General features: G+C 49.9%; 1 protein-coding gene across 4 annotated transcripts in view; it reads left to right on the top strand.

Annotated features, from left to right (window-relative positions):
- Positions 1-26,298, top strand: part of SAMD4A (sterile alpha motif domain containing 4A) — a 218,956-nt gene extending 192,658 nt beyond the window's left edge. For 2 of the 4 annotated variants that reach the window (XM_066277638.1, XM_066277635.1), the window contains 6 exons: positions 652-770; positions 5,655-5,856; positions 7,183-7,309; positions 15,925-16,008; positions 20,358-20,447; positions 21,914-26,298. In XM_066277638.1, the coding sequence (XP_066133735.1) occupies positions 652-770; positions 5,655-5,856; positions 7,183-7,309; positions 15,925-16,008; positions 20,358-20,447; positions 21,914-21,942 (651 nt within the window). In that variant the 3' untranslated portion in view covers positions 21,943-26,298. The remainder of the gene's footprint in view (positions 1-651; positions 771-5,654; positions 5,857-7,182; positions 7,310-15,924; positions 16,009-20,357; positions 20,448-21,913) is intronic. The other 2 variants (XM_066277639.1, XM_066277637.1) reach the window with 1 other exon arrangement.
- Positions 26,299-26,576: the final 278 nt, after the last annotated feature.

Genomic DNA, 26,576 nt, shown 5'->3' with positions numbered 1-26,576 from the left:
GGCAGCATATCCCCACACACCAATTTTACTAGAAAGGACTTAAGAAGTCATGGGATCGACCCATCCATCTTCTTAAACTTCACACAAAGTTTAGGTGAAAACAGGTGCACTGGGGTTTTGGTTAGGGCCATGGGATCCCTTAACTGGAGATCTCTCAGCTGAGCTCTGACATGCAGAGACTATACTCCGTTTTCTGAAGCCCAAGTTGACCGTTCAGGGTGTCCACACACCATCAAGCACATTGATTTTTGAAGTGGTTTAGCATTTTCATTGATTATGAAAATGCAGGTGGCCTGCAAAAGCCAGAGTATTGAACAATCAATTTTGCAATTTATTCTTGGTTAATAAATAGAGTCCAGAGTGGAGTCAGAAGAAAGGGAAGATGGGTATGGATCTGCCAGAAATGCAGCCAAAACCAAGGGTTATCAAAAGGTTAACGCATGCACTTTACCAGGCACTTCCAATGCCAAATAACGAATTTTCCATGCAGGTAGCTCACAAATGAAACTGACTGCTGCCTGAACGAGGTTGGAAAACAGGTGAAAGCAAAGCAACTGCAGAGACGCCGATGTTCCCCCCCTGTTAATTGCATGTTTCTCCCTCTAATGCCGGACTGCGTCACCCATTAAAAAGTCCTGTTTGTTTTTGCAGGCATTTACAGAGACGCAGAAAAAAAGATTGTTGTCATGGAAACAGCAGGTGCAGAAGCTCTTTCGGTCTTTCCCTCGGAAAACCCTTCTAGACATATCAGGATATCGACAGCAAAGAAAGTATGTTGGGATTTCACTCTTGGTAATGCATTGATGGTTCCCAGGTGCCTCGTTGCCTGCCTGGGCTTCTGGGGCAGGACATGGCAGGGCATTCCTTGTTCACCAGGACACCCTATGGCAAGTTCCAAACCGCATTCCTTAAACAGGTGGGGTTGGGAAAAGCTGTAGAGAGAAAGCATTCCCAGAGGAAGATCTGAATACGATCTTTTGTGACTCACTTCACATGGTCAGAATGACGTGAGGGTATTAGTCTGGATGCGGAGAGTGGGTATGATTTAATGAATGCTAACAGAATACTTGGTAGTTTAACCCTAAAAGGTGGCTCTGAAAGGATAAAAATGGACAATTCTATCGGCACCTTAAGTGGTAGTGTAATTTTTTTCTCTCTTCTAGCTGCAGACAAGCTAATTACAGTTGGTGGCCGGGTAAAGAGCCCAGTGTTCATCTATTTTGGTTGGAGCTGCAATCTAAGAGTGGAACAGTACCATTCTTGATTTTTTTTTCATAGTACTTCAGCTTCTTGGATGCAGTTAAAAATAAGCCTCGTTGTACTTTAGACCCCATTACCTTAATCTGGCTTTAAATTGAGGAATGCAATTACATATTAGAGATGAATTACAGTGACAGCCTGAAGGAGGAGTTTAAGGGAAGGGGTGAACAATGACAGGGAGTCAACTAGGGAGACAAGGGAATGATGATACAAATGTCCTAAAAAAATATATCGCATTCTATTTTACTTTTTTTTTTTAATTTATTTTTCTGAAGCTGGAAACGGGGAGAGACAGACAGACTCCCGCATGCGCCCGACCGGGATCCACCCGGCACGCCCACCAGGGGGCGATGCTCTGCCCACCAGGGGGCGATGCTTTGCCCCTCCAGGGCGTCGCTCTGTTGAGACCAGAGCCACTCTAGCGCCTGGGGCAGAGGCTAAGGAGCCATCCCCAGCGCCCAGGCCATCTTTGCTCCAATGGAGCCTCGCTGTGGGAGGGGAAGAGAGAGACAGAGAGGAAGGAGAGAGGGAGGGGTGGAGAAGCAGATGGGCACTTCTCCTGTGTGCCCTGGCTGGGAATCGAACCCAGGACTTCTGCACGCCAGGCCAACGCTCTACCACTGAGCCAACCGGCCAGGGCCTCTATTTTACATTTTTAAACATGAGCAGATAAATAATAATTTTTTTACTTGTACCTAAAAAGTTCTGAATTCATTTCTCAGTGCATATATGGAAGCTCTGTGTTGTTACAAATCTTTGGCATTTATTTGTATAAGTGTGCCTTAGAACATCCTTGTTCTAATATTATTTAAGGAAGGTAAGACCAGTTGGAATTTGTGAAGTCTTGATTAAAGATTACAGTGGTACCTTGAGATACGAATTTAATTTGTTCTGTAACCGAGCTCGTAAGTCACTCAACTCCTATATCAAACTGCCGATACTGGACCCGTGCACCAACGCGCCAACTAGCGGCAGCTTCCCGAATCATGACTTGTATCTCGGAATTTCGCTCGGATCTCGAACAAAAAATACGGAACGAGTCGCAGCTCGTATCTTAAAAAATTTGTATGTTGGTCTGTTTGTATCTCAAGGCACCACTGTAATGTAAAAATTAAATTATCATATTCCAGCATATAGAACAGTGTTATTTATTAAGCAAACATGTAGCACTTACTATCTGCCAATTGGTATCCAAACACTTTAAGAATGTGAAGACATTGAATCCTTGCAACAACCATATGAGGTAGAGGAGCTACTGTCAACCTCATTTTTCAGAGGAGTCAGCAGGCAGTGGCATCCAGGATTTGGTCCAGTCAGGCCTCTTCCGAAGTCAGTGGATGCCAGGCAGCTTTCATGGTCTTTGGCTCATGTGCAGAAAAGATGGACAGGTCAAGAAACACTCTTTATTTCCAGTTCCCTGGCCCCCAGGCCCTCGGGAGTCAGCCTTCCTGAGGAGCTGGGCCAGATCACCGCTGTACCCAGATGTGAGGCCAGGCCTGCTCTCCAGCCTCCTCCCCTGTGGCTGCCCCTTTCCCAGCCTCTCTCTCTTCTCGCCAGGGCAGCGGTCCTTCTCCCACATAAGAGGAGGAGGTTCCTGGCCTTTTACAACACCAGCCCCTTGGGAGCCAAGTTCCAAAGAGGAAGAAGGAGTGTAGAAGTTGATAATGAAGAGAGAGCTTTGAAGTTCTTTGCCGTTCCTCCCAAAAGTTTCATCCCCTGCCTCTGTCTTCTGGGCCTTGTCCTTGATTTGCACCTGAGTTCCCATGAACCTTGACCTTTCTTGAGTATTAAAACTACCTAATACTCATATTGGGCTAACCCAAGGTATACCAGATTGATTAGATAAGAATGAGTTCAATCACCGATTGTAGATGTTCAACTGGAGGTTGCTAAAGTCTAGAAAATGATTTGTTCTGCTTAGTATTACCTCTGGGATCTTTTTATGCTATTAATTTGCTTTGAATACCTGTTTCTCTAATAATACAAAGGTAACGGCAGCCCAGCCCTGCTTGACTGATCACAAATCCCAAATTAATTGGTTCTTTGATTCGGTCTTTTCACGCATTTCAAGGTAATGAAATCAATTGGTTAGATTTCGGAAGGCTGAGATGGGCGGAGGAAGAGAAATGAAAATTTACTTTTGTCGCTTTGTGCTGTCCCCAGAAAGAATGATTATTTCATTAATGCTCAAGATCTTCAGTAACCTAAGTGTTCAGCATGGTTGTCAAGCAGCGGCAATGCTCTCGACAAGACCGGCTTTGTAATAACCACTAAGGATGCCACAGTAGGGCCCCACTGTCGTTAGAAAGATATCTTAGTCAAATTCTCCTCACTCCCACCCATTCTATCCCCAGAGCATTCTGGGCTTTATCTCCACATACCGCCCAGTGAGTGCTAACTTTAGGACCACCTAGAGCCCTCCTTTCTCCAGTGACTAATTGTCCCATAACAGACCCCTCTGCCCACATTATATTGCTTAAGATACACTCTTGCCTTCCTGGAAGCACAAATCATTTTTAGCATCATTCATTGACTACTGTGTTTTGCATATGAAATAACGTTTAAAAAATCCAACCAAAAAGGAAAATGAGAGAGAGAGAGAGAGAAAAGCCATTCATACTAAATAAGGAAAAATCTTAGCGAAATACTGAATCATCTACCAGGTGGCCAAAATTCTGACTCTAAAAACCAAAGGCCTAGTTTTCATCATTAAAACAAACAAACAAACAACCACCTCTTGCTCTCCACCTGTCACTCAGTCAGACTGTCCTTCCTCCAATGGCGGTCTCTGCAATCACGTGAAATTACTCCTACCCCTCCTGGCTTGAATTTCTTCTTTCAAATCAAACATTTTAATCCTTAGTCAAAGAAGAAAGAGGGGAAGGAAAAAGGAGAATGGATGAGATAAAGAACCTAGAACCCATGCATGCCCCCCTCACCACGTGTAGATGAGGCTGTGACAGAATCAGGAGCCTTTTCCTGGGCCACAGAAGCCCGGACACGGGGACACAAGCCCGGGTGTCAGTTGCAGCCAGCTCCGGGGAATTCTCTTCTCTGCCCTCTCCCCCTAGGAAATTTAGAATTCTGGGGAGAGAGCAACATTTTCTGAGATCAAGTGTGCCGATGGCTTTGATGCCCCTCACCCTGTGCACACACAGCTCTCAGGAAATGACTGTTTTGCAGCTCGCCCCCCCCCCCCAACCCCTACCCCATCATCCTCAACTGGTTAAACCACGTCAGCCCTGTCTCCCGGAGTCTCCTCACAGGCTGGGTACAGACCTCCCCTGCACCTCTGGGAAAGCAAGGCTGTTCCATCTTGTGGCCATTGGAGGTAAAGCATTTCGACTTCAACATCAGTGAATGACTAAAGCTGACTCTTCTTGGAAAGAATGTGCTGGTTCCTGAAACCCTGCTGGCTGCTGCATACCCTCCCAGAACCTGGGGCATGTTAGAGAGGACAAGTTCTTTGGTGATGAGGTCACAGGCTCAATGGGAGCACAGCGTCCAAGGGCGACGCCAGGGTCTCCAGCAGCCTCCTATGTGGGTCCAGGGGAAACATAACCTTTCAGGTCTCTGTGCAGGGAGGGGTCTGTCCAGTGGGGAGCAGTCAGTGTCCTAGGTCCAGAGTGCTGGCAAACATCACTATGTCCATTCTCATATCCCTACTCTATCCCCGGAGACACAGCCCCAGACACGGGGTCCGCTCTTCCAATCGGAGGGACATCATGGTGGCAGAGACTCATTCGTTCGTTTAGTCATTCAACCTACATTTCCTGGGCCAGGCCCTGAGTCAGTCACAGAACGTGCAGTTTTGAGGAGGACAGACACCGTCCTTTCTCCCCCCTATCCTATGGGGCCCGGGCCTCTTTCTCCAGGTCTGCCACATAGACAAGACATGAGGAGGGCCTGTGATGTGATGGAAGGAACACTGAGCTGGCTGTGCCGCTTTCTTGCTGTGTGGCCTCTTGACAGGCATGTGAGTGCTCTGGGCCCTATGACGCAGCTTGGAAGAAGGCCCACAGAGTGTGCTGGTTCAACTTCTGGGCTGCCAACACTGCCCCCTGCTGGATGCGTGGCCTTCGTGAACCGGTGAAGCTTGGTGTTACTTCTCCAGCTGCAAACAAAAGTGTATAGGGCGCCTGCTGCGTTTAGCGTGGTCCTGAGGATTGAGGAATCAATGTAAAAGTGCCACGACGGTGCATGTAATATTTGCTATCAGATGTTAGCTGTCATTTTAATCATAGCCCTTCCCTGGTTCAGAGCGCCTGGGACCCCATAGGCTTCATAACTATCAAAATGTGAGCAGACCCTCAGAGGTGTCCCTCTGGCAGCCTGGGGGTCAGGGGAGCAGGGGGGACTCACGCTCTCTCACTATCCTCTGTCCGCTCCCACAGTCGCGGCTTTGGGCAGTCCAACTCCCTCCCGACGGCCGGCTCTGTGGGCGGCGGCATGGGCCGGCGGAACCCGCGCCAGTACCAGATCCCTTCTCGGAATGTCCCTTCCGCCCGCCTTGGCCTCTTGGGCACCAGTGGGTTCGTCAGCTCCACCCAGCGCAACACTGCCGCCAACCCCACCATCATGAAACAAGGAAGACAGGTTTGTTCTGCCCCTGGGAGCAGGGCGGCCAGCCACACTCAGAGCCTGAGGCTTCAGGGTGTTTTTTCCCCAGTGATTCCAGAGGGAGAGACCAACAGTCACCAACTGAGAGACAGTTGTCTCCGTCTTCTGTGGTAACCAGCGTGGCTCCCATTGTTCCTCTGGGAGACAGATCAAGGCCAAGGATGCTCCTCGCTTCCCAGAGGATTATTTAGGGTGCCCTGGGACCACTTTAACCTTGTGGACCCTGTGTAAGGGAGCATTTAGAAACTTTAAGACCTGTTTATTATTTGCCTCAATCCTTGACTTACCCCAGCAGACCTCACGACTTCCCACATCTGCGTTCCATAGGATCCCTAGCATCTAAGGAACTTTCTCAGCCTTTTTATTCATGGCACATAGCTCCTTTAACACGTGCCCGCTGGGATGGAGAATCCACAGGAAGGAGCCTGACAGAGGGAGACTGTCAGTGGGAGAGCTCCCACCACCGGCCACTTAAGGCCGGGCTGCCCAGAGGTTCTCGCTCTGTGACTTAGAGCTGGCCTCTGTCCCTCAGCACATTGCCCCTCTGTCCCTGTCCCCCCCACGCTGCTCAGTGCCTTCCATCTGTGTGCCCCCTGCTTTGTGGGGCCCTGTACGTTGGGGCTGGGATTAGGACACAGATGGGTCTGAGGTTCTGGGTTGTCTTGAGAAATTTAGAGCTGACGAATTGGTTTGAAAACAGCTCCAGCCCAGGTTATGAGAAAGCCTCACTTTCTGGTCACTGTAGCCAGGCCCCTCCCCCATCAGTTCAAGAGGGAAGTCACCATTAAGACATTGCATAATAATAAACGCAAGCTGAGCTGTGCCAGCTCAGTGCCAACCGAGAGGTTCTTTGCCCCCCACCCCTTGCTTTGTAGTAAATTGTAAGAGTCTTAAAAGAATCAAATGAAAGCCCTGAAATAGTTGGTGGTCTTTGTTGCAAATGTTTAAAAAACTACCCCTATTTCTAAGAGAAATGATAGAAAAAGCAAAGGCAACAAGGGGGATAAAAAAAGGTCTGGAGAAAGTCAGTGAGAGAGGCGTCCAAATTAAACTGAGTGCTAGGGGCCTGGGGCTGAGGCGGCAGGGAAGCCGCATGTGAATGAAAGGAAGGACTCTAAACTCCCTCTCTGTAAATAAGCAGATGGGTAGCGTAGGCTGCAGGCCCTCTTCCATGAGCTAGCAGAGAATTCTCCCCCAGTATCCGTCCCCTGAATTCTGGCCGGGGCCTCTTCTCCTCCCCCCCACCCCTCCCCCACCCCAGGACATCTGGATTAATGGCTCCCCTTTTGTGTTTCTCACTAGAACCTCTGGTTTGCCAACCCCGGGGGCAGCAACAGCATGCCAAGCCGCACCCACAGCTCGGTCCAGAGGACCCGCTCGCTGCCCGTGCACACCTCTCCCCAGAACATGCTGATGTTCCAGCAGCCAGGTAGGGCCCGGAGCCTGGGCGCTCGCCCTCCCCTCCCCTGGCCCGGAGGGGAGGCCAGGAGGCCAAAATAGATGCCCCGGTGAACCCGGCTGGAAAGCGCTTCTCCTCGACTGTCACCACGCATTCTTGTGAGCTTATAGAAGCCTTTCCTTTTTTAAACGGTGCCTTGCCAGCATGAACAGCGGCTGCTTGGCTGGAAGCCAGCATGAGGAGCCCCAGAGTCGTTACAATCCGACGGGGATATTTTTGATACTAGTCATAGTTCTAGATTGATTAAATCAGAGGTACCACTAGAGTGCGTTGGGGGCAGTTGGAAGGGGTTCCGTGTGCCATGGGGGCAGGCGGTGTAGAGAGTGTAACAGATACAGGCAGTGTTGATGCTGAGGGGTTTGGGAGTGCCTTGTAAACATGACTGTTGGAGCAGCCACCCTTCATTGACTTGCTACGATTTAAGTCCATTTCACCTGTCTTCACCTTTCACCGCGTCCCCTAAAACGGGGTAGCCAGAACTATGTGCAGCCAACAAATCCGTGCACCCTCTTTATGCAGACAGTGACCCCTTAGACTCCGTGAATAACGCAAAGCCACACAAGCGATCGTTGCATCTACCTAGATGACCCTCTAGGCGGGCAAACCAGACGTGTGTACCTGTGGGAAAACGCCCACCCTAGGCAGCAGATGCGCTCTGTGCCATAAATTCTAGAGGAGTTTAAGGAGGGGAATGCCGTGGTGGCTTTGGGTGGACACGGGAGCTTCCTGGAATTGGAGCTGAGCTTCAGGGGACAGACAATAAAGAGGTAGAAGGAAGGGGTGGGGAGGGGGCAGCACTGCAGGCAGAAAGAGGAAGGGTAAGAGCAAGGGTGTGTGCAGCGGGACCCCGGGCCACACTGAGTCCCGGAAGCGGTTGCTGGGCTGAAGTAGCAGCAGGTAGACCGAGGGAGCTGGAAAGATGGTGCCGGTGGTAGAGACTAAACCCAAGGCTACGGGGCTTGGAGCCCAGCCACTCTCAGCGGGGAATCTGAGGGAGACTGAGCGGGGGTCAGGGGAGAGTGTGCATGGTGGAGTGAAGGGGAGGCAGGATCCAGGTGGGAAGGCCACTAAGGAGGAAGAAGAGGATGCTGACAAGTGTGGAGCCATCATGGAGTAAAGTGTGTCAAGCGAGGACAGAAAGGAGCGGGCGTCCACAGGGTCTGACGCTTGTTTCAGTTGCTTCCTGACTTCTAGAACTCTTCATATTTGTACACTTTTGTTTCAAAGCTCCTTTTCTATGTTTTGGTTCTTATAGCTATTTTCCAGGATGATTGATCTTGAATTTAGTTGGACCTCAAGTTTGGTCCTGGGAAGAGGTGAGTGTAGCTTTCACCTGCTTCCGTCACCATCTTGGACCCTTCTCCACACCATACTTATAGCTATTTTTCTTCCCAGGAAGAAATATTTGATAAAATGCAGGGGTTGTGAAGGCCTTCTCCCTGGGTTATTCAGTCCCAGCTTCTGTTGTCATGCAGAATTGTGTTTAATTCATCCCCAGTAACGGAGAATGTGGATAAGACTTGAAGGCGTGCTGGGCGCGAGGAGGTGTGTTGGAATGAATACCCCGCCCTGACCTCAGTCCCGGGACTCCGCCTTGTAGACCCACGGGAGCCCTGCCGGAGCTGACTGCTCTTCTCCAATCCTAACAGCATGTGAAGCTCTTCTCTGCTGTTTCCAACCTCTCCCTCCTTCCCTTCAGCTCTCTTGCAAGTCCTCAGTCTTCCTGTTTCTTGCTGGCTTAGTTGGCAGAGCCGGCCCCCTAGGGAGAGCGGGCCGGTCCTGGGAGGACTGCTTAGGTCCATTGATTCGGGTCCTTATCTGCACCCTTGTTCCCCCTCCCCCGTTGTACAGCAGTGCCGAGCAACTGGCTCGTGCTCAGGGCAACTGTGACCCTGAGATCATTTCTATCCTCTTCCCGTGAAGCCATTCTTGTTCCCATAGATAAAGAATTGAATAATACAGAAGAGCCTGCAAGGAAAACTGGCTGTCCCCCTTGCCTCCCCTTCTGGGTCCACAGTCCCATCTCCAACGGCGGTGACTTGAACACTTTTTCAGTTTTCCTGGTATAGTTACCTTCAAGTCTCTAAATAGTGTTTGTAAAGCCAGAAGGCAGGGCCAGAGCCACTATCACAGCAGCCCGGCCTATGCAGGTTCGCATTGGATTTGGACAGTCGGTAAAGAAACAATGGAGCCACAAACTGGTGGGCCATAGTCTTTAATCCTAGCTTGCACCCGGTGGGCAAGTAAAAACACACACTGGGCTCCAAAACCCAATCACATTCAGTGCTCACAAAGCCACTGACTTATCTGAGTTTCCTAGAATCAAAGGTTTCTAGCTCACCAGCCTTATTCTCCTCAGTTCCCCATCTCCTTCCTTATCCCAGATACAAACTCTGAACAAACTGGCAACTCACTCAGCACTCCACCATCTTGGCTGCTTTTCCTGGCCTACTCCACGTGGCCTCCTTCCGCTGCTGGCTCTACTCTCTCTGCTCTCTCATGCTAACCTCAGGAGCCAAGAGAGCAAGCTCCCGCTCCGTCCCCATTTTATAGTGTAGAAATCCAAACTCTTAATCCAATATACAAAATAGGGAAGTCTCTAATACAAAGTCACTTCTCTGAGGCATGATTGGATTGTACCACCCCACATCAAAAAGGGTAGGAAAGGCTTAATCCCAAAACCAAGCCCCAGGCTACAACGATCCTGCCTGCCCCCAACACACATTAATATCACCTGGGCAACGGCCTCCACGTGAGCAGCGTTATCTTTTACAAAGTGAGCATAATATATTTTATCTGCCCAACAGTGTTCTTTGCATACTGGACTTAGATTTTAGAACCGTTGCAGCTTTTTTGTTTTCCTTTTTTTTTTTTTTTTAATTAGCCTCCCGCCCAAGCATTACAAACCCACTTCCAGCAAGTCCCTAATGAACCACTGTGTTTCTAATCATCTCCAAGGGGTGCAAACAGGGCCGATCCATATTTCCCGATCACAAATACATTGGTGAGCGTGCGACAGGGGCCACTCCTAAATCCTGCCCAGCACTCTGGGCCCAGGCTGGGTGGCGCTTACGGGGATGTGGGGACATGCCCAGGGAGGGCGAGGCAGGACACAGCCATGACCAGGATCCCTCACTGGAGGGAATGGAGGCTGCAGAAAGTTCCTGTCCGGGGCACAGGGATGCACCCCCCAGCCTCTGCCCAGGGCTCAAGTACATTCCTGTCTGTGCAGATCAGATGCTGGTTTTCAAGACCACAAGTCACTGTCAGAACTGTCCGTTCTTCCCAAAGGGGCCCCTCCCCCACAGGGCAGCCCCTCACTGCCACAGCTAGGCCCAGGCAGGGGCGCAGCCTCCAGGACAGGGTCTCAGACGGGCCAGGCACTGGGCCTCCACTGCAGATGGGGCTTCCTCTCCAGGCTGCACAGCCTGGTCAGCGAGGCAGGCATCTAGGGGTGGTGGCCAGGACCAGGATAGACTATATATACTAAGTATCGTACGGGGGATGGGGGGCAGGAACCAGCAGAAAATGGCTTTTATATTTCCACAGAGGTAGTAATAGTGAACACAAAATGGAATAGAGACCTGTGGCCAACCCAAAATTAAATCCTTGGAGAACTGTATTAAGTTCAGAATAGTATATAGTTTCTTCCTGGCATGAGATGTCTGCAGAGCTTCCATTTTAAACCCTCTGGGCAAATCTTGGAGACTACAATGCATTCTAAAGGAACGTTTATTTACTGTTAACTTGAAATAATGCCATTAAGATGATGGAAGACTTTAAATACCTCCAAAAAACTCGGAAAGGTTGGGGACTAGAACCAACCTCAAGTTGTGCATCAGTTGATTAGTCACCTCGCTGGGATTTGCAAGATGCTTCCCTCTTTCCTGGATCTACAGAGTCTGTGGCCTCTTGGAAGCCGTGTCAGGGTTAGTTTTTTACTTTATTCCCACATGGACAGGTTCTAGATGTGTCCCAGGACAAGCAAGGAGAGCCGTGGGTGCTTGTCACCTCTCGCTGGTCTCGGGGATCTACTCTGCTGGTCCTCGAAGAGCAAGTCTGATGCACTCACCTGGGAGGTGACTTGAACTCAACACAAGTGTGGTTCCTGGTGACATGCTCACGTCCCTCAGAGGGGCCGAGTGTTTTCCCAACTGGAAAGCGAGTTTGGAAACTGCTTACAGAATGATACCTTATCTCAGAAGCGATCTATTCCTGCTGACCTGACTCAGCCACTCTGGGGTTCTAGCCCTGGAGCAACACTGGGAGGCTGAAGGCTCATCAACACCCGGAGGGGCTGAGAGAGGAAGGAGGAGGGGCAGCGGGAAGCAGGCTTGAAAGGGAAAGCAAGGGGAGGAGTAGGCTGCCGCCTCACCAAGCTGCATTCTGGGGACCTCGTCCCTTGCTGTTGGTGCTGGGGCACCCAGATCTGAGCTGGATAAAGCGGTGCTTCCACGAGAGCATTTCATGGCTGACATACCTGTTCATAGCAAACTGCCCTGAGCATCAGCTCATCCTAAGAATTCTCCAGTAGGATGCTGTTTACCTGGGAGCTGTTACCATTCATTGACTCCTTTGCCTGAGTGAGTTTTCCCGATTCCTGGCAGAGAACTGCCTTTCAACCGGGTGGGAAGTGGGAGAATGCATCAGAGCACTGGATCCATTAAGGGAAGGCTAGGGGCGGCCATGCAGAAGCAGAAACCAGAACAAGAACCCACTTAACTTACTTAATAAACATTTGTTTTTTGCCCCTAGTAAACAAGGCAAATGGCCCTGCTCAGGGTGGTAAGTAAATGAGTTAATTCTCTCACAGCCAAGAATCCAGCTGGGCCCATGCTCCTCCACCCCCACCCCCAGTCTGAGAGTCAAATTCAAAGAGATCAACTTGAGCAAGTTGGTACAATATTCTCTTGTACCGTGTTCTACTCATTTTTTGGTGAAACTGTAGGCCCCAGAGGATTTCCACAGCACTTGCCTCTGCAGGTTTCGGAATGAGGCCACCAGAGAAAAGCCTCGGTCTCCAGAACAGATTCAGGGTGCAACTCATTCATTATTCACGTGCGTCTTCCAGCAGCCATGACCTCTCTGTGATCACCAACGTGCCTGCCATGTCGACTCCATGTCCTGCCCACACTGATCTCTTTGCCTCTGTCACCACCCTCCACCCCCACTTCCCGGTTCCTGGCTTTGTCTCCCTTTCCTCCTTACCCCTCCCCCATCACAGTGGTCCAGGTCCTACTTCTTGTCCTCTCTGTCCCTTCCTTGTCAGCCTGTCTTTCCTGATTTCTCTCCTTCCACTGACCCGGCTTCTCACTTAACCAGACTTTCAGAGCCTTTTGAAAGAGGGGCCTCAGCTGTCATTGGCAAAGTGGGATTCTAAAGGATTTTTTTCCTAAAGTGCTGTGGACCTGTCTCGTCCTAAAGAAATTGGCCTCCGACCTCAGCTGCAGTGCCTTGGGAGAGATGCAGAATTGCATCTTGGGTGCCACAGACATGAAACTCAGCAAGAACGTCCTGTTTCCACCAGGGAAAAGCCACCTAGGTCCCCCCCTCCCCCAAGTGGACCCTACAGCAGCACCCCACTAAGGATAGGCAGCCCCACTCCCTTCCAGAATCCTTTTGACCCTGGGCCTGAACACTAGGCTCTGTACTTATGGGACTTCTGCAAAAGCACAGGTAAAAAGTTCCAAGTCAGCCTTAACCCTGGGCATCTCAGAACTAGGAGTTTCGCTCAGTACTGGAATGGCCTGGTAGCAGCAGGATGAGTTTCTAGTGATCAGAGATGGCATCCGAGCTGAAGAAACAGGCTCTTTGGGCATCCGCAGAGAAGACTTGGTCACAGAGTCTTTCCTTTCTGCCTTACAGAGTAGAAACTAGGTCTGCCTGGTCTGTTTCAGCTGGGGGCCCAGGATAACTGCAATGAGCCCCTAGGGGTAGCAGGGGCCATGGCAAGAGCTGGCCTCTGGTGGTTACCGTGGGCCTGCGGGGCAGCAACTGCCCAAATCCTCCGCTCGGATTTTGAGAGCTCTGCCCACTAAGCCCACTTGGCTGAGGGCTCCTAGTCTGAGACGGAAGCCGCGAGCCACCCAGCTGGGCTCCCTCTGTCTTGTACGAGCAGGGAGGTGCCACAGATCTGTTTTTTATCAAATACACAATCAAAAAGTCACACTATTCGGAAACTTGGGAGTATGAATGAGCATATGTGTTCCTCCTAAGACTTAGAATTTTTCAGAGCCATTCTAAGAGTGGTGGAGGTCATGACTCCCCAGCGCACCAGAGGGAGAATCGGGAGGATAAAAAGCAAGCGTGCCAACCTTCAGCCTAAAAGAGCAACCACTGAAGTCTGGAGATCCTGGAGCGTAGAGGCCCGCATTTCTCAGCCCCCTTTTTGGAACACGCAATCCCAGGCTTGGAAAATGGCATTTTGCTGCGTGTTGGCAAGAAATCCTGCGACTGAAACACTTCTCTCCAAATGTCGAGCATCTTTATTTATCCAAATCTCTCCACAGTGTTTGTTTAAAGGGAAGTGCTAGAGAGTAAACTAGATTTTACAATGAGCATATGGATGGCTATAATTGCTGAGGGTGTTTTTTTCTTTCTTTCTGTATTTGCTAACTGGCTATATATAAAATTGTTTCTCTTTTATAGATTTCACACCCTGAGGGCTGCTAATTTTTGCATGCATATGATTTTCACATGAATGGATGAAAATACTAAAATACTCTTCCCTCTGGATTATCTAATTGCCCTAACCCTACTCTGAGAGCAACCAATGAAGGGGGTGGGGTGGGGTGGGGTGGAAGGGCTTGCACTCTGCCTCAGTTTCCCTGGAAGCCCGGTTGTCCACTCATGACCTGGCACAGTTGTCCTTCAGACCCACCGATGCTGGAACTTGTGTCAGAAAGAGCCCTGTCTGCTCCCTGGTGCTTTTTATGTTGGTCCGTTTTGCTAACCTTCTCTGTGAGGAGTTTAAATAAGGGAAACGACGTCTGCCTCTGAATGAGCCGGTAATGGGAAACCCAGACTGCAAAGAATAGTTAAATGTGCAGCTAACCAAGGAAAACAAATACTTCGGTTTAGCCATTGGTTTCAACTTCCTATCCCACCAAACCACTGACTCATTTGTAATCCCCGACCCCGGCCTGAGCGCCCCCTGCTGGAGAGGTGAAGGAACAGGGACGTGGCCTTAAATTTGGGACACAGGATCCTTTACGGACAGAAGAGCGAAGGCCCAGTGAAGAGAAGAGCTTCCCGAGGTCACGTGTGAAGGCAGTAGCAGTGTTGAGATTTCTTCAGACACAGAGAACATATTTTTTTCTGCCTCCCCACTGTAGAATTTCAGTTCTTAGCCTTCAGAGTTTCTTTCTATTTCTTGCTCCGTTTCTCATCACTCAGTAGGCATGTACAGGGTATGCAGAAGGCCATGTCGAGGTATTATGGGAGATTCAGAGAACTATGAAAGCATCATCTCTGTCTGCAAGGCACTTCCAAGCTAGAGATGTTCAGGAGCTCCACAGGATAAGGGGCCAGGAAGAGGCTGACGGTGGGCCCCCAGTAGGACAGAGGAGGAGGCCCCAGGGTCTTTCACCCACTCAGAGGAGGGGGCACCGGAGCCTGGGGAGACAGGGAGGGTCCAGATGGTAGAGGAGGCTTTGCGGTGAGAAGGCACACAGCACTGCTCTGGGCAGCAGGAACCCGCAGAGCAGACATCTCAGCTTGAGGCCGAGTGTTGACAGGTGAGCAGACCCACGTGGGTTCTTCACCCAGCTCTGTGTTGGCTAGCTAACCTTGACAGATCACTCAGCCTCCTCCCTGAGCCCCATTTGGGAAGTGGGCGCCCGGCACAGTCTTGGACTCAGAAGAGGTGCTTTCTATGCTATGGTTTCCACACTCTGCTCCTCATAATGAAGCAGAAGTGTGCCAGGCCTGGTCTAGGCCCCAGGAGCAGAGCCAAGTCCTGTTCCAATGAAGCAAACTTTCAACAGGGGGAAGCAGCAAATAAACACAAATGTCAGATGTGGTGGCAGCTATGAAGTAACAGAGCTGAAGAAAGGAATGGGAGCAAAAAGATCTGTTCACAACCTTTCTGAAGAAATAGCAGAGCCAGAGACATCATGGCAGGGAGAGGGAGAGCCATGTAAACATCCAGGGACCCACATTCTGGACAGAGAGAATATCAGTGCAAAGGCCCTGGGGCAGAGAAGAGGCTGAAGTGACTGAAGGAGGGGAGAGCTGTACAAGGCAGGGAGCTAACAAGGAGCCAGATTGTGTGGGGCCTTGTAGGCCAGGGGAGGGGCTGGGTTGGCTTTAATGGGAAGGCTCTGGAGACGGTTCTGAGCAGAGGACTGACAGACTATGACTGTGACCAGCTATTTTTAGTCACCAGTTTCCTTCCAGCCATGTTCACAGCGGACTCTGAGTCTGACCTCAGAAGTTGTTTGAATCGGAGTGTGACTTGCCTCTGTGCTGGCCCTAATTGTCCCCCAGGTCCTCCCAGGGGAGCAGGTGGTGCCGGGGGGCACTGCGCAGTCTGGCTCTTTTTTCTTAGAATCTCTGTCACCAACGTAACCCTTTGTCCCCTGCAGAATTCCAGCTTCCTGTGACCGAACCTGACATCAACAACAGGCTGGAGTCCTTGTGCCTCAGTATGACCGAGCACGCCCTGGGAGGTGAGTGTGTCCTCCCCGCTGCTCCTGCCCATCTGGAGAACTCCTGGCCATCTGCTGGCTACACTCTGGCGGTATGGGGGGGGGGGAGGAGCCTGAGAAGGGGAGGGCAGGGGACAAGGAGAGAGAGGCCTCTGGGGCCAGCGCACTGTCATCGAGCCACACTCAGCGGCCCACGTGCTGCTCTTTCTCCTCTTCTGGGAGGTGAGTCGGGGGGACCTGGAGACGCAGCCTGTCCCTCTGTCCTGGAGGCTCCACCCCCCCCAGTGTACACTGGACTCCCACCACAGCCACCGTCTCAGCCAAGTGCAGGGAGCTGGCGGAGTCTGGAACACAAGACATGGCTGTGAGCGGGAACGCCCCCCACAGCATTGGAATCTTTCCGTCTCGGCACTAGATGACCCTCGTCTGGTCCAAGTATGTCCCAAATTGCTCTAAAAACAGAATTTTTGAAACAAAAATCCCTGCTTGTTTTTATATCTCCCTGTTCCAAATGGCTTCCACCATGCCTGGAGCCCCAAGCAGTCTGAGGTGTCCTTTGTGGTGGAACAGGACAGCCTAGCTGGGTTATGTGCGGTGTGCGGGGCTGTGGCCCCATGAAGAGCTCCTAGGAGCAGCTGGGTCATCCCGCTATCTGTTGGGTCTGAATTCCTGCACTGTCACAACAGCCCAGAAGCCTTCAGTGCCCTCTTAGTACTAAACGGTTGCCTTTCTCCAGCCTGGACTCTCCCCAGTCCGGACTCTCCCCAGCCCAGGGGATGGGGTGTTTGGCAGGCAGAGGAGAGATGCCGCTCCTTCCAGCCAATGTCCAGGGCAGCTCTGAGTCATAGAGACCCAGGGAGCCTCCTGGGACCCTTCCCAGTTTCCCTCTCTGTGTGGATGCACTCGCCCACCCCGGAGATGGGCCGGCAGCACACCTAGAGCTCAAATTCATGCTGTCTGGCCGTCATGGGGAAAGAGGCCGCCGCCAGCTACTGCCCCAGAAGGGGCCGTCCTTCTGACCAGGGATTTTTAGATTTCTAGTCTCTGCAGACATGATCTTACCCTGATACCAAATAGGAGGCAGATACACTGCTCTGTATGGAGCAGGGGGAAGGGCCTGTGTGACGCAGTCCAAGCCCAGAGGACGTCTCCACTCAGCACCAGGGGAGCCAGCGGAACATCTCAGGCACAGCGCAGCTCTCTCTCTGTGACCTCCCGAGGTTCCAGAAACTCCATGTGCCAACACTGCTCTCGTCCCTGGCCATTCAGATCCTAGGAGTTTCACACCATCATTGGCCATCCCTCATACCCCTGGGGTGAGGGTCCCTTTTCCAGCTAATGAAGGAGGTTGGGCCAGCACACCAAACAGCCCTACAGAGTAGTGAGAAACAACTTAGAGGTCCATCAGCAAATGAACATGGATGAACAAAATCTGGTATAAGTGTACCGTTCGGCCTTAGAAAGGAACGCAGTACTGACACGTGCCGCAGCCTGGACGAACCTGGGAGCTATGCTAAGCGAAAGAAGCCAAGCCTGGAAGACCACGCAGTATACGATTCCATTAGTGAACGTATGAAATGTCCAGGCTAGGCAGATCTGCAGAGACAGAAAGCATAGACGAGTGCTTGTTGGGGGTTGGAGGGAGGCGGGAGTGGGAGTGACTACTAGTGGGTCCCAGGTTTCTTTTTGGGGAGACAAAACTATTCTGGAATTAGATAGTGGTGATGGTTGCACAACCCTATGAATATACTAAAAACCACTGAACTGGACATTTAAAAAGGTGGTGAAGTTTGTGGTACACAATTATTTCAATTTTTTTTTCAAAAAAGGAAGTCCCCCTAGACCCTGAGTCATCAGGCCAAGCTCAGCCCGCTGCAGGCAGCCCCGCGCCCTCCCCGACAGTGGCCAGGCCGGTGGGCAGCTCTCCCTGCCTTAGAGTCAGTGAGGAGAACTGGCCTTTTCCCCCGGGGCTTGAGAATTCTCAGATAATTGGCATGTTGGAAGCTCTTATCAATCTGCTAAGTACTAACATTATCATCATTAGTAGCAAGAGTGCCAAATGCTCTTTATTAAAGGGAGGCTTTCATTCAAGTCTTCATTTTTTTAGCCCCATCCTTCTATTTTTACAGAAAACTTTTCAGAACGGCTGTGTTTCTGCTAATGTTTTCATCTGATTAATCTCCTAAGCCTTTTTATTGCGGGTGTTTTTCTCAGTAATCCTCTGGTGGGAAGCTTCGTAAGCAGTTTCCTAAGCTGAAGATGCAAATTACGTTCAGGGTGCCCCAGTCGGGCGTGATGGCCGTGTGCCCTTCCGCTATGACAGCACCTCTCCGCTGGCCGCCCCCTGGCAGGTACCAGGGAAGATGACCTTGCTGGGAACAGAATGCCAATGAATGAAGTCATTTTACAAGAAGATGAGTAACTAGGGAGAGGAAAGCAGACCTCAAGGGGTCCCTCTGCTTGTGTCTCAGGACAGGATGGGGAGGAAGTCCCAGTTCCTGGAACACCGCATGCTGGGTGGCCGTGCGAAGGCGGCTGGCCCCTGCGCCCCAGGCCTGGGGAACCCATCCCTCTGCTCTCGTGGCTCTGTCTCTCGCACTAACTGCTGTCCCCCTGGTGCCAGTCTTAAGCCGCTTTTCTCTTTGGCGTTCCCTTTCCACCTTTTATTTCCCTCCCCCAAGCGCCTCCAGCAGAACCCGTGAGGAGGCTCTGGGGGTGGGCTGGTTCTGCCATCTGGGTGTGTGAGTCATACTACACTCGGTCTTCGCCAAAAGGCCCGGAGTGGGGCGAGTCTGCATTTAAGGCTTAACCCGGCTCTTTGGGGCTTACTCCTGACTGGCGGCCCAGGGTGCTCAGGGAAGGCTCAGAGCCAAGCCTGGTCATTGTTTCCTTCCGGTGGAGGGGTTGTATGGACAGGGATACTCGTGGATACAAACATGAGGCTCCTCCCAGCAGAACGGAGGCTGCAGTGCATTGTACTGCAGAGCAGAGGTCCCGGGGTTCACCTTCACACGGCCCCTTGCCGTTCCTTCTCCCCACTTCTCCTTACGTCTTCCCGGGTCTGACAGCCCCACTCCGAGCTGGCACAGAGACCTAGTGCAAGTTAGAAGATGGCTCTGCTTTCTCAAGATGCTGTTCTGTCTTTTATTTGCCGTTTGTCATAATTACTATAAAGCCTAGGACAGGTGCGTGTGAGCAGCACCTCCTGGAGTTGTGCAGGGCACGCCTTGCCCAACAGGAAGTGGCGAGTCTGGACTTCCCTGTTGGCTGTGTCCTTGCTGATGAATCCTGTCAGCTCTGGAAGAGGAGGGTGTGGTTGGGATTCCGTGGAGATGTGACTTGGTGCTGGGTTGGTTGAGACGGTCAGGTGTCCCGCTCGCCAGTCTCACAAACATGAAGGGCTGGCAGTAATGCGTGGGCCACGGAGCCCTGCTAAGAGTGTGCACTGCACTTCTCCAGATGAGGGCGTGACCTGTCCACCCCCCTGCACACACGTGTGTGCGCACATACACAGACCTACCGTGCTCCTGTGGCTTGTGACCACTGCGGAGCCGCCACCGGGAGCTCAGGCTGACACCCACAGAGCGCGGGGAGAGCTCATTGTTCATAACAGGGGTAGTCAACCTTTTCATACCTACCGCCCACTTTTGTATCTGTTCGTAGTAAAATTTTCTAACCGCCCACCGGTTCCACAGTCATGGTGATTTATAAAGTAGGGAAGTAGCTTTATAAAAGTTATAAAGCAGAGTTACAGCAAGTTAAAGCATATAATAATAATTACTTACCAAGTACTTTATGTCGGATTTTTGCTAAGTTTGGCTGAATAAATCTTTACAAAACAACTTACTATAGTTAAATCTATCTTATTATTTATACTTTGGTTGCTCTGCTACCGCCCACCATGAAAGCGGGAACGCCCACTAGTGGGCGGTAGGGACCAGGTTGACCACCACTGGTTCATAAGTTCACACCTGGGGGCCTCTAGGATTGATGATCTTATACCACAGATGACCTTAGGGGGCATTTGATTCCCTTCTTTAAAATCTCTCCAAAACTTGTTTAGAACTGTACACACACACAAAAACATAAGTAAAAACTTTTTTTTACATAAGTAAAACTGGGAAAACCTAAATAAGACGGATAAATCGTGTCAATGTCAGTATCTTGGTGGTGATATACCACTGTCTTGTAAAATGTTATCATAGGGAAAACTTGGGACTATTTCTTACAACTGCATATGAACACAATCAAAATTTCAATAAGAAATTTTCTTTCCCAAGTCCCTGCTGGCGAGCCGTCAGCCAGGCACTACCCGCAGAGGAGATCAGGAGGCCCCTGCGGTGGTCTCAGCGCTCCTCCCTGTCACGTAGGTCCTCCAGTCATCCCTGAAGCATGCTGTCGCTCCCCTCTCACACCGGAGCTCTGCCCAGTGACTCCGGATGCTCCTTCTGGTAGACCAGGTTTGTGATATCAAGTCTTAGGCTGGGACACATCTGCTGACGTGTGGATGTGAGCAAAACCAGGCAGGCATCCTGCAGCCCCTCACAACCTTCACGTAGTGGTCGCAGGACTCAAATCATTTCTACCTCTCTGACGGCTAAATCCATGCCCCTCTCTTTGCTCGCTGGTAAGCCTTTGTCAGCTCTAACATGGACTATTGTAGGGGCCTCTTAACTGGTCCTCCTGCCACCAGCCTTGCCAGGTAAACCATTCTAAAATCAGATCTGGTAACTCCACTGCTCACAGTTCCCTAATTACCAGTGTCATGGATCTGTGTGACCAAAGCAAGATGGCGGCTCGTGCTTTTTGTCCGCCCTACACACACCCCCATTGGATTTCCCTGAGGCCCCTGCTCAGAGCTGACTACAGAAGAGGGCTACATGGCAATGCGAGCAAGAAGGGAGTGACCCCCCCCAACAAAATTTCAGATCAACTTTGACTTGTGTATTGTTTATATAACAATTTTAAAGGGTACATACCGTGTAAAGAGTTTGGACCCTATGCTCTGAACTGAGGCCTCTCCTGTAGTCCCATGCAAGCAGAAAACCAAAAGGCAGTCCTTGGCTCCTGCCGTCTGTCCCCAGTAGAGGGCGCTCTGCTCTGGCATACACGTCCCCCACCTTATAGCCTAGTTTCGTCCATTCTCCACAACACAAACACAGCACATCCTGGGTGGCCTCAGCACTCTCCCACTTCACGAGGTCCTTCAGTCCCCTGTGCCCACCATGTCTAACTAGGGTGCCTCTGCCTCGATCGGGTTCTTGAGACCAAGAATCTGGATCAATCCAGGTCAGCTGCACCCCCAGGTGTGACCAGGGGTCAGAGTCACGACCACCTCATTCCCGAACTCATTCAGCAGTGTCAGGATGGGAGGGAGATGCTCCCAGAGACAGGGAGGAGAGTTACACAAGTCCGCCACACCTCTGTCCCCCTGTCCTTCATCCTGAACCTCCACCGTGCCCCCAGCCCCACTGCTGATGACCAACATCATGCTTCTATATGAGCTGTATGGTAGCTTTCTTCTACAGCACCATCTGCAAAAGTCATTTCCTGTCTCTGGGAAACTGTCCCTGATTTCCAAGGGTGACTTAAACACTCCTTCTTCCATGTTCCTGCTGTGCTGGCACACCCCTCCCCCATTAGAGCAGTCACCGCTCACATGTCCTCATGGGTTTACATGTCTGTGTTCCGACTGGGAGGTGAGCACCTAGGGGACGAGCATTAGGTCTTTTCATCTCGGCCCCCAGCCCATTATGGTTACAGGCAAAATAGCTCTTTCCCAGAGGTTGAGTGGGTGGGTATGTGAATGAATGAAGCCCTTATCTGTCCTCGGAGACAGGGAGGCCCAACATACCCGGTGTGGGACCAGGCGGACATGAATGCAACTGCTTTGCTCACTGGTGCCCGTTGTATGCTTCCTCTCCAGACGGGGTTGACCGGACCTCCACCATCTAACGCTGAAGATGAGAGTGACCGCGCTGGCCGTGAAATCGACTGCTGCGGGTCCGGTGTCAGCCATCTTCAGGGCTGCACAGCATCCTCCAGGATACTTTGCAGCCTTTTTTTTTCCCCGGTCCCTCTCCCATTTTGATTTTGTGAGAGCGTAGGTCATCCTTGTAAACATATCAGTAGACCTGGGACTGGTTATTCTGTCATTTGTCTCTGTCATGGGATGGCTTGGTGTGTGGGGTGGGGAGGGGGTCTCTAAGGAAACATGGGACTGGGGTGGGGGGTGGGGGGAATACAAGTGGCATCGGGGATGAAAGGAGGGGAAAGAAAGATACTGCCATGAAAGAGATGAGACACACAGGAGGGAGGCAGAAGCCCCAGCCCGAGAGCCCTCCCCCAGAGCCTGCCTTCACAGTCGGGCCCTGGGAGGAAGTCATGGATCCATGTGACCAAAGCAAGATGGCGGCTCGTGCTTTTCTGTCCCCCCCCCCCCCCCATTGAATTTCCCTGAAGCCCCTGCTTGGAATCGAGCCACAAGAGAGGCTACGTGGCGATGGGGGCATGAAGGGAGAGATGCCCTCCAACAAAATTTCAGATCAACTTTGATTTGTGTATTGTTTACATAACAGTTTTAAAGGGTACATACCGTGTAAAGAGTTTGGCTAGAACTTCTCTTCATACTATGGTTTTTGTAAAGGATGTGTTGATAGTGATTCATTCTTTTCCCCCTCTATTTTTATACATACTAGCAGCAGGGTTGTCTTTTAAGATGGCTACCCAGCTCTGCTTCTCGGGAAGATGGATGCGGTCACGTAGGCCGAGCTGGCTGGCGCTCCCGGGTGGGTGTGGGGAGCGTGTCGGTGGATGCGAAGGACAAGGATGTGGCTGGCATAGGCAGAGCGCTCTGGAGGCTGCGAGGGGGTGGCGCCCTGTGATCCGTTAGGGTTTGCAGGTCGCCCAGAGGTTTGAGAGGAACGCGGCCTCTTTCTGTGCTGGATTTGCTTCTCACCCAGAGGCCTCCTGCCCCACCAGGGGACCCACCCTGTCCCTGGTTACACGCTCAGGTGGTGCAAGTCCCACTGGAGGAAAATAGGCAAAGATGGACTTTTTTTTTTTTCCTTGCAAGAGGCCTTAATACCCAGATAATGAGCTCAAAACGCCACTGACAGCGCTTTCTTCCCCGGGCCTGAGCCTGGGGCTGCATCCTCTTGGCTGGTTCTGGCTGAGGAGGAAGAGGCGGGGAGCAAGGCCCAGCGACAGTGTAGAGACGGTCAGTCCGCAAGTAGCAGAGGGAGCTGAGGCGAGGTGTATCCACCGTCCCCGGTGGGCAGTGAGAGATGTGGGAAAGGTCAAGTGCACAATGGAAACCACGCTTCTGTCCAGTGCTCTTCATCTGGGGCTTTGCTGTGTTGTTGGCTGATTTACCCCTCCACGCAGAAGGGGGAGAAAGCCACGCTTTACCTGGTGAGAGGGTAACAAACCCCGCTACCGCCAAGTAATAGCTCTATGTCTTAATAAGGGCAAGAAAGACTCCATTCCAGAATCCGATTCAGGGGAGGGTATCAGAGGGAGTCACAGAGGAGCTGTGCGGGCACTGGATAGTGGGTTGTGTGAACGGGGGTGTGAATGCTCAGCCAGAGACGACATCCGGGACATGCTAGGAGGCCGGCTAAGTAAGTGGGTGAATCTGATGCCTTCTTTTTTTGTGATGCCAGGGTCAAAATGAAAAAGATCAGGCTATGAAAGTCACTGCACTTGCTTATAGTTATTTTAAAAAAAAAACCCACAACAGTTAATGAAGTAAATATAGATTTTTAAAGGCCTTAATGAAATCCAAACACCTTTCTATAACCTTCAAGATTAAAAATGTACACCCAGCACGGTCGTCTTGAGTGGCCTTAGATGTTGTAATAAAGTTCTTAATGTCCCTGGAAGGTCTGAAAGGGTGAGGGCATCTTAACTGTAGAGAGTCTTTAACAAATGAAAGAAGGCTTGAACCTACAAAATCCTAGGTTTAAAAAAAAGAAAACTCTCCTCGGGTGACTACATTCTAAAGATGCAAATCCATGTGCAGAAAGAGGCAGCACTTTTTAGTTGATTTTTTTTTTTAAACCAAGTGCCATTACATCCTCCACATCCCTTTTCTAAATAAGCTTAGAGTAACTTGGGGCATGTGTTGAGATGAACAACCCCATGTAAGGCAGGAAAAATAGGTAAAAAAACGTTGAAGGCCAAAGGTAAGACCAGAGGGTTTGTGAACGTGGTTTCTGAATGCTAAAGGGGCGGAAATCGATGGTACAACACACGTTGTGGAGAAATGAGAAGCATTCAAATCTGCTGCAAAACACATCTATCCGTAAAAGACTGCGGTTGTTCAGAAAAGAGATTGTGAACACAATCACGTTAGCATGAGTCCTTTAAAAGGAAGACCTTAAAGTATTTGCAAATCTGAATTTCTATTTATTCCTTCACTGAATAGAGAAACAATGGTTATCTGATTATTAGAGATATTATTTTGGATATGTTACTTATTAACTTGCTATGGCTGGTAACCATGATAAAGTCTGTTATTAATAACAACATGATTCTTTTTTAAGAAAAAAAAAGAAAAGCTTATTTTTCATTGACTGTGTATAGATTTATCTACTCAGTTGTGTTTTGCTCTTAGTGTTTTAAGTTGTTGTTTTTTTTTAAGTTGAAAGTGTTCTGATCAGTTGTAGGAGCCTATCCCCACCTTGTTTGGAGTCCTGTGTTGACTGCAGGCATAGAGCTCAATTTAAAAATCCTAAAGCAAAAGAATTTTATTTATAAAAGAATCAAACAGTTGCATGCATAAGGCTGTGAAGTCGGATATTTAGTAATACGCGGCAGTGCCTTTTTTTGTATTTACCCATTGACCCCCCAAAATGCAACTGTTTTATATTAGTAAACATTAAAAATCTCAGAGTAAACTCTATTTCACTCTCTGTCCCCCCCCCCACCTTGTTCTGATTTAAGCAGTGTGTATTTGGCATCTCTCCATTGTCCCAGGGACAGTGATATTCTACAATCTTGTTATCATGTATGATGTTTTATTGGTGCTTTTTATTCATAGTGGTTTCTTACCAGAAACAATAGGAAGACACACATGAACTGTGTACAAGAAATGAAACATTGCTGCTGATATATATATATATATTATTTTTCCACATGCTTTTTGAGTTTCACTTTTTAACCGAGGGCCAGCAAGTAAAATGGACGTTGCTGGGTCTGCCTGCCAAAGGCAGCTCTTTGCACCAAGCTCTCAAATCCTGGGTATTAATGGTCCCTTTTAGGTACTCAGGATTGGAGCAACAGCTCGCCGTCCACCCCTCCATCTCCCATTTATTTGAAGAGACACTGAGGGAAACGAGGTTTTCTTTTGAGGTGTCACTTGGTTGCCTTTTATGGAATGGGAGCCTTCTTGGGGGGGTCTTTTGTTCTTCTGCACCTCTTGTAGCTACTGCCGGGGCAAGGTTTGTAGATGCGCACTCCCAGGTAGAGTTAGGACCTCAGCCAGAGCGTGGGCTGAGCTGGGCTGAATGCATAGGCATGCAACCTGCAGGGCAGCGAGGGAGGACGCGCCGGCCCTGGTCTCGCGGGCCCCTGGAGAGGTCTGAGCAGGCCGCTCCGGCTTAGTGCCCCAGAGGCAGCCTGACCAAGGTGCTCGGGTGTGCCCGTTACAAGACGGACCTGCAGAAGGATAATTTGCACATGGGGCTGTGATAACACTAATGTTGATTTTTTTTTTTTTACAAGTCATCTGAGATGTTTGCAAAGTGAGTTTTATTTTTTTGTAATTCCTTTATCTTTACTTAAAGGTGAATGTGTATTCCTCTGGGAGGAATAGGAAGAAAACAGGAATGTTAATAGTGTCAAACAGAAGACTTCCTCCCTTATTAATATATAACCCTCATGTATTTATGCCTAATGTAAGCTGACTTTTAAAAAGCTTTCTTCTGTTGCATGCCCCGTGCAGGCATCCCTATTGTACATGCATGCCTTTTGTCCTGTTTTCCTGTATAAAGTTAGTGAACAAAGAACTATTTTTGCCTAGTTCATGTTGCCGAGCAATGCATATTTTTAAAATTTGTCATATATGGAAATAGCATGTTTGTTACATGTAAAAGCTTTACTGATCACAGATATACTAATGTTTGAAGATGCTGTTCTTTGCAAGTGTACAGTTTTCAAATGTTGTTACCAGTGAAACACCCTTGTGGTTTAAACTTGCTACAATGTATTTATTACTCATTTCCTCCCATGTAACTAAGAATCATGGCTATATTTCATATCAACGTTATTGAAAGTGAAGGGAAATGATTAATACAAGGTTTTGTAACACTGGTGTGTGTGTTTTGTTTTTTTTTTCTTTTTGTCAATATGATTGATTAGAAAACAAGAACTGAATCTTAGAAATGAACCAGCAAAGAAGAATGAGCATGACATTCCTGTAAACTGTTCCTACCTGACAATTGTACATAAACTGTGTCTTCAACTATGAGCTATTTTTTTTAACATAAAGGTGAGGAGAGAGGTATAAAAATGTATGCAATTTGGTCTGTGCCCAGAGTAGCTAATAAATGCATTGCCTGCCTAAGGGGCATGTTTCTCAGTTCCCA

Source organism: Saccopteryx bilineata, chromosome 4 (assembly GCF_036850765.1).
Source record: "Saccopteryx bilineata isolate mSacBil1 chromosome 4, mSacBil1_pri_phased_curated, whole genome shotgun sequence".
NCBI lineage: Eukaryota > Metazoa > Chordata > Mammalia > Chiroptera > Emballonuridae > Saccopteryx > Saccopteryx bilineata.
This window is presented reverse-complemented; position numbering and strand designations above follow the sequence as displayed.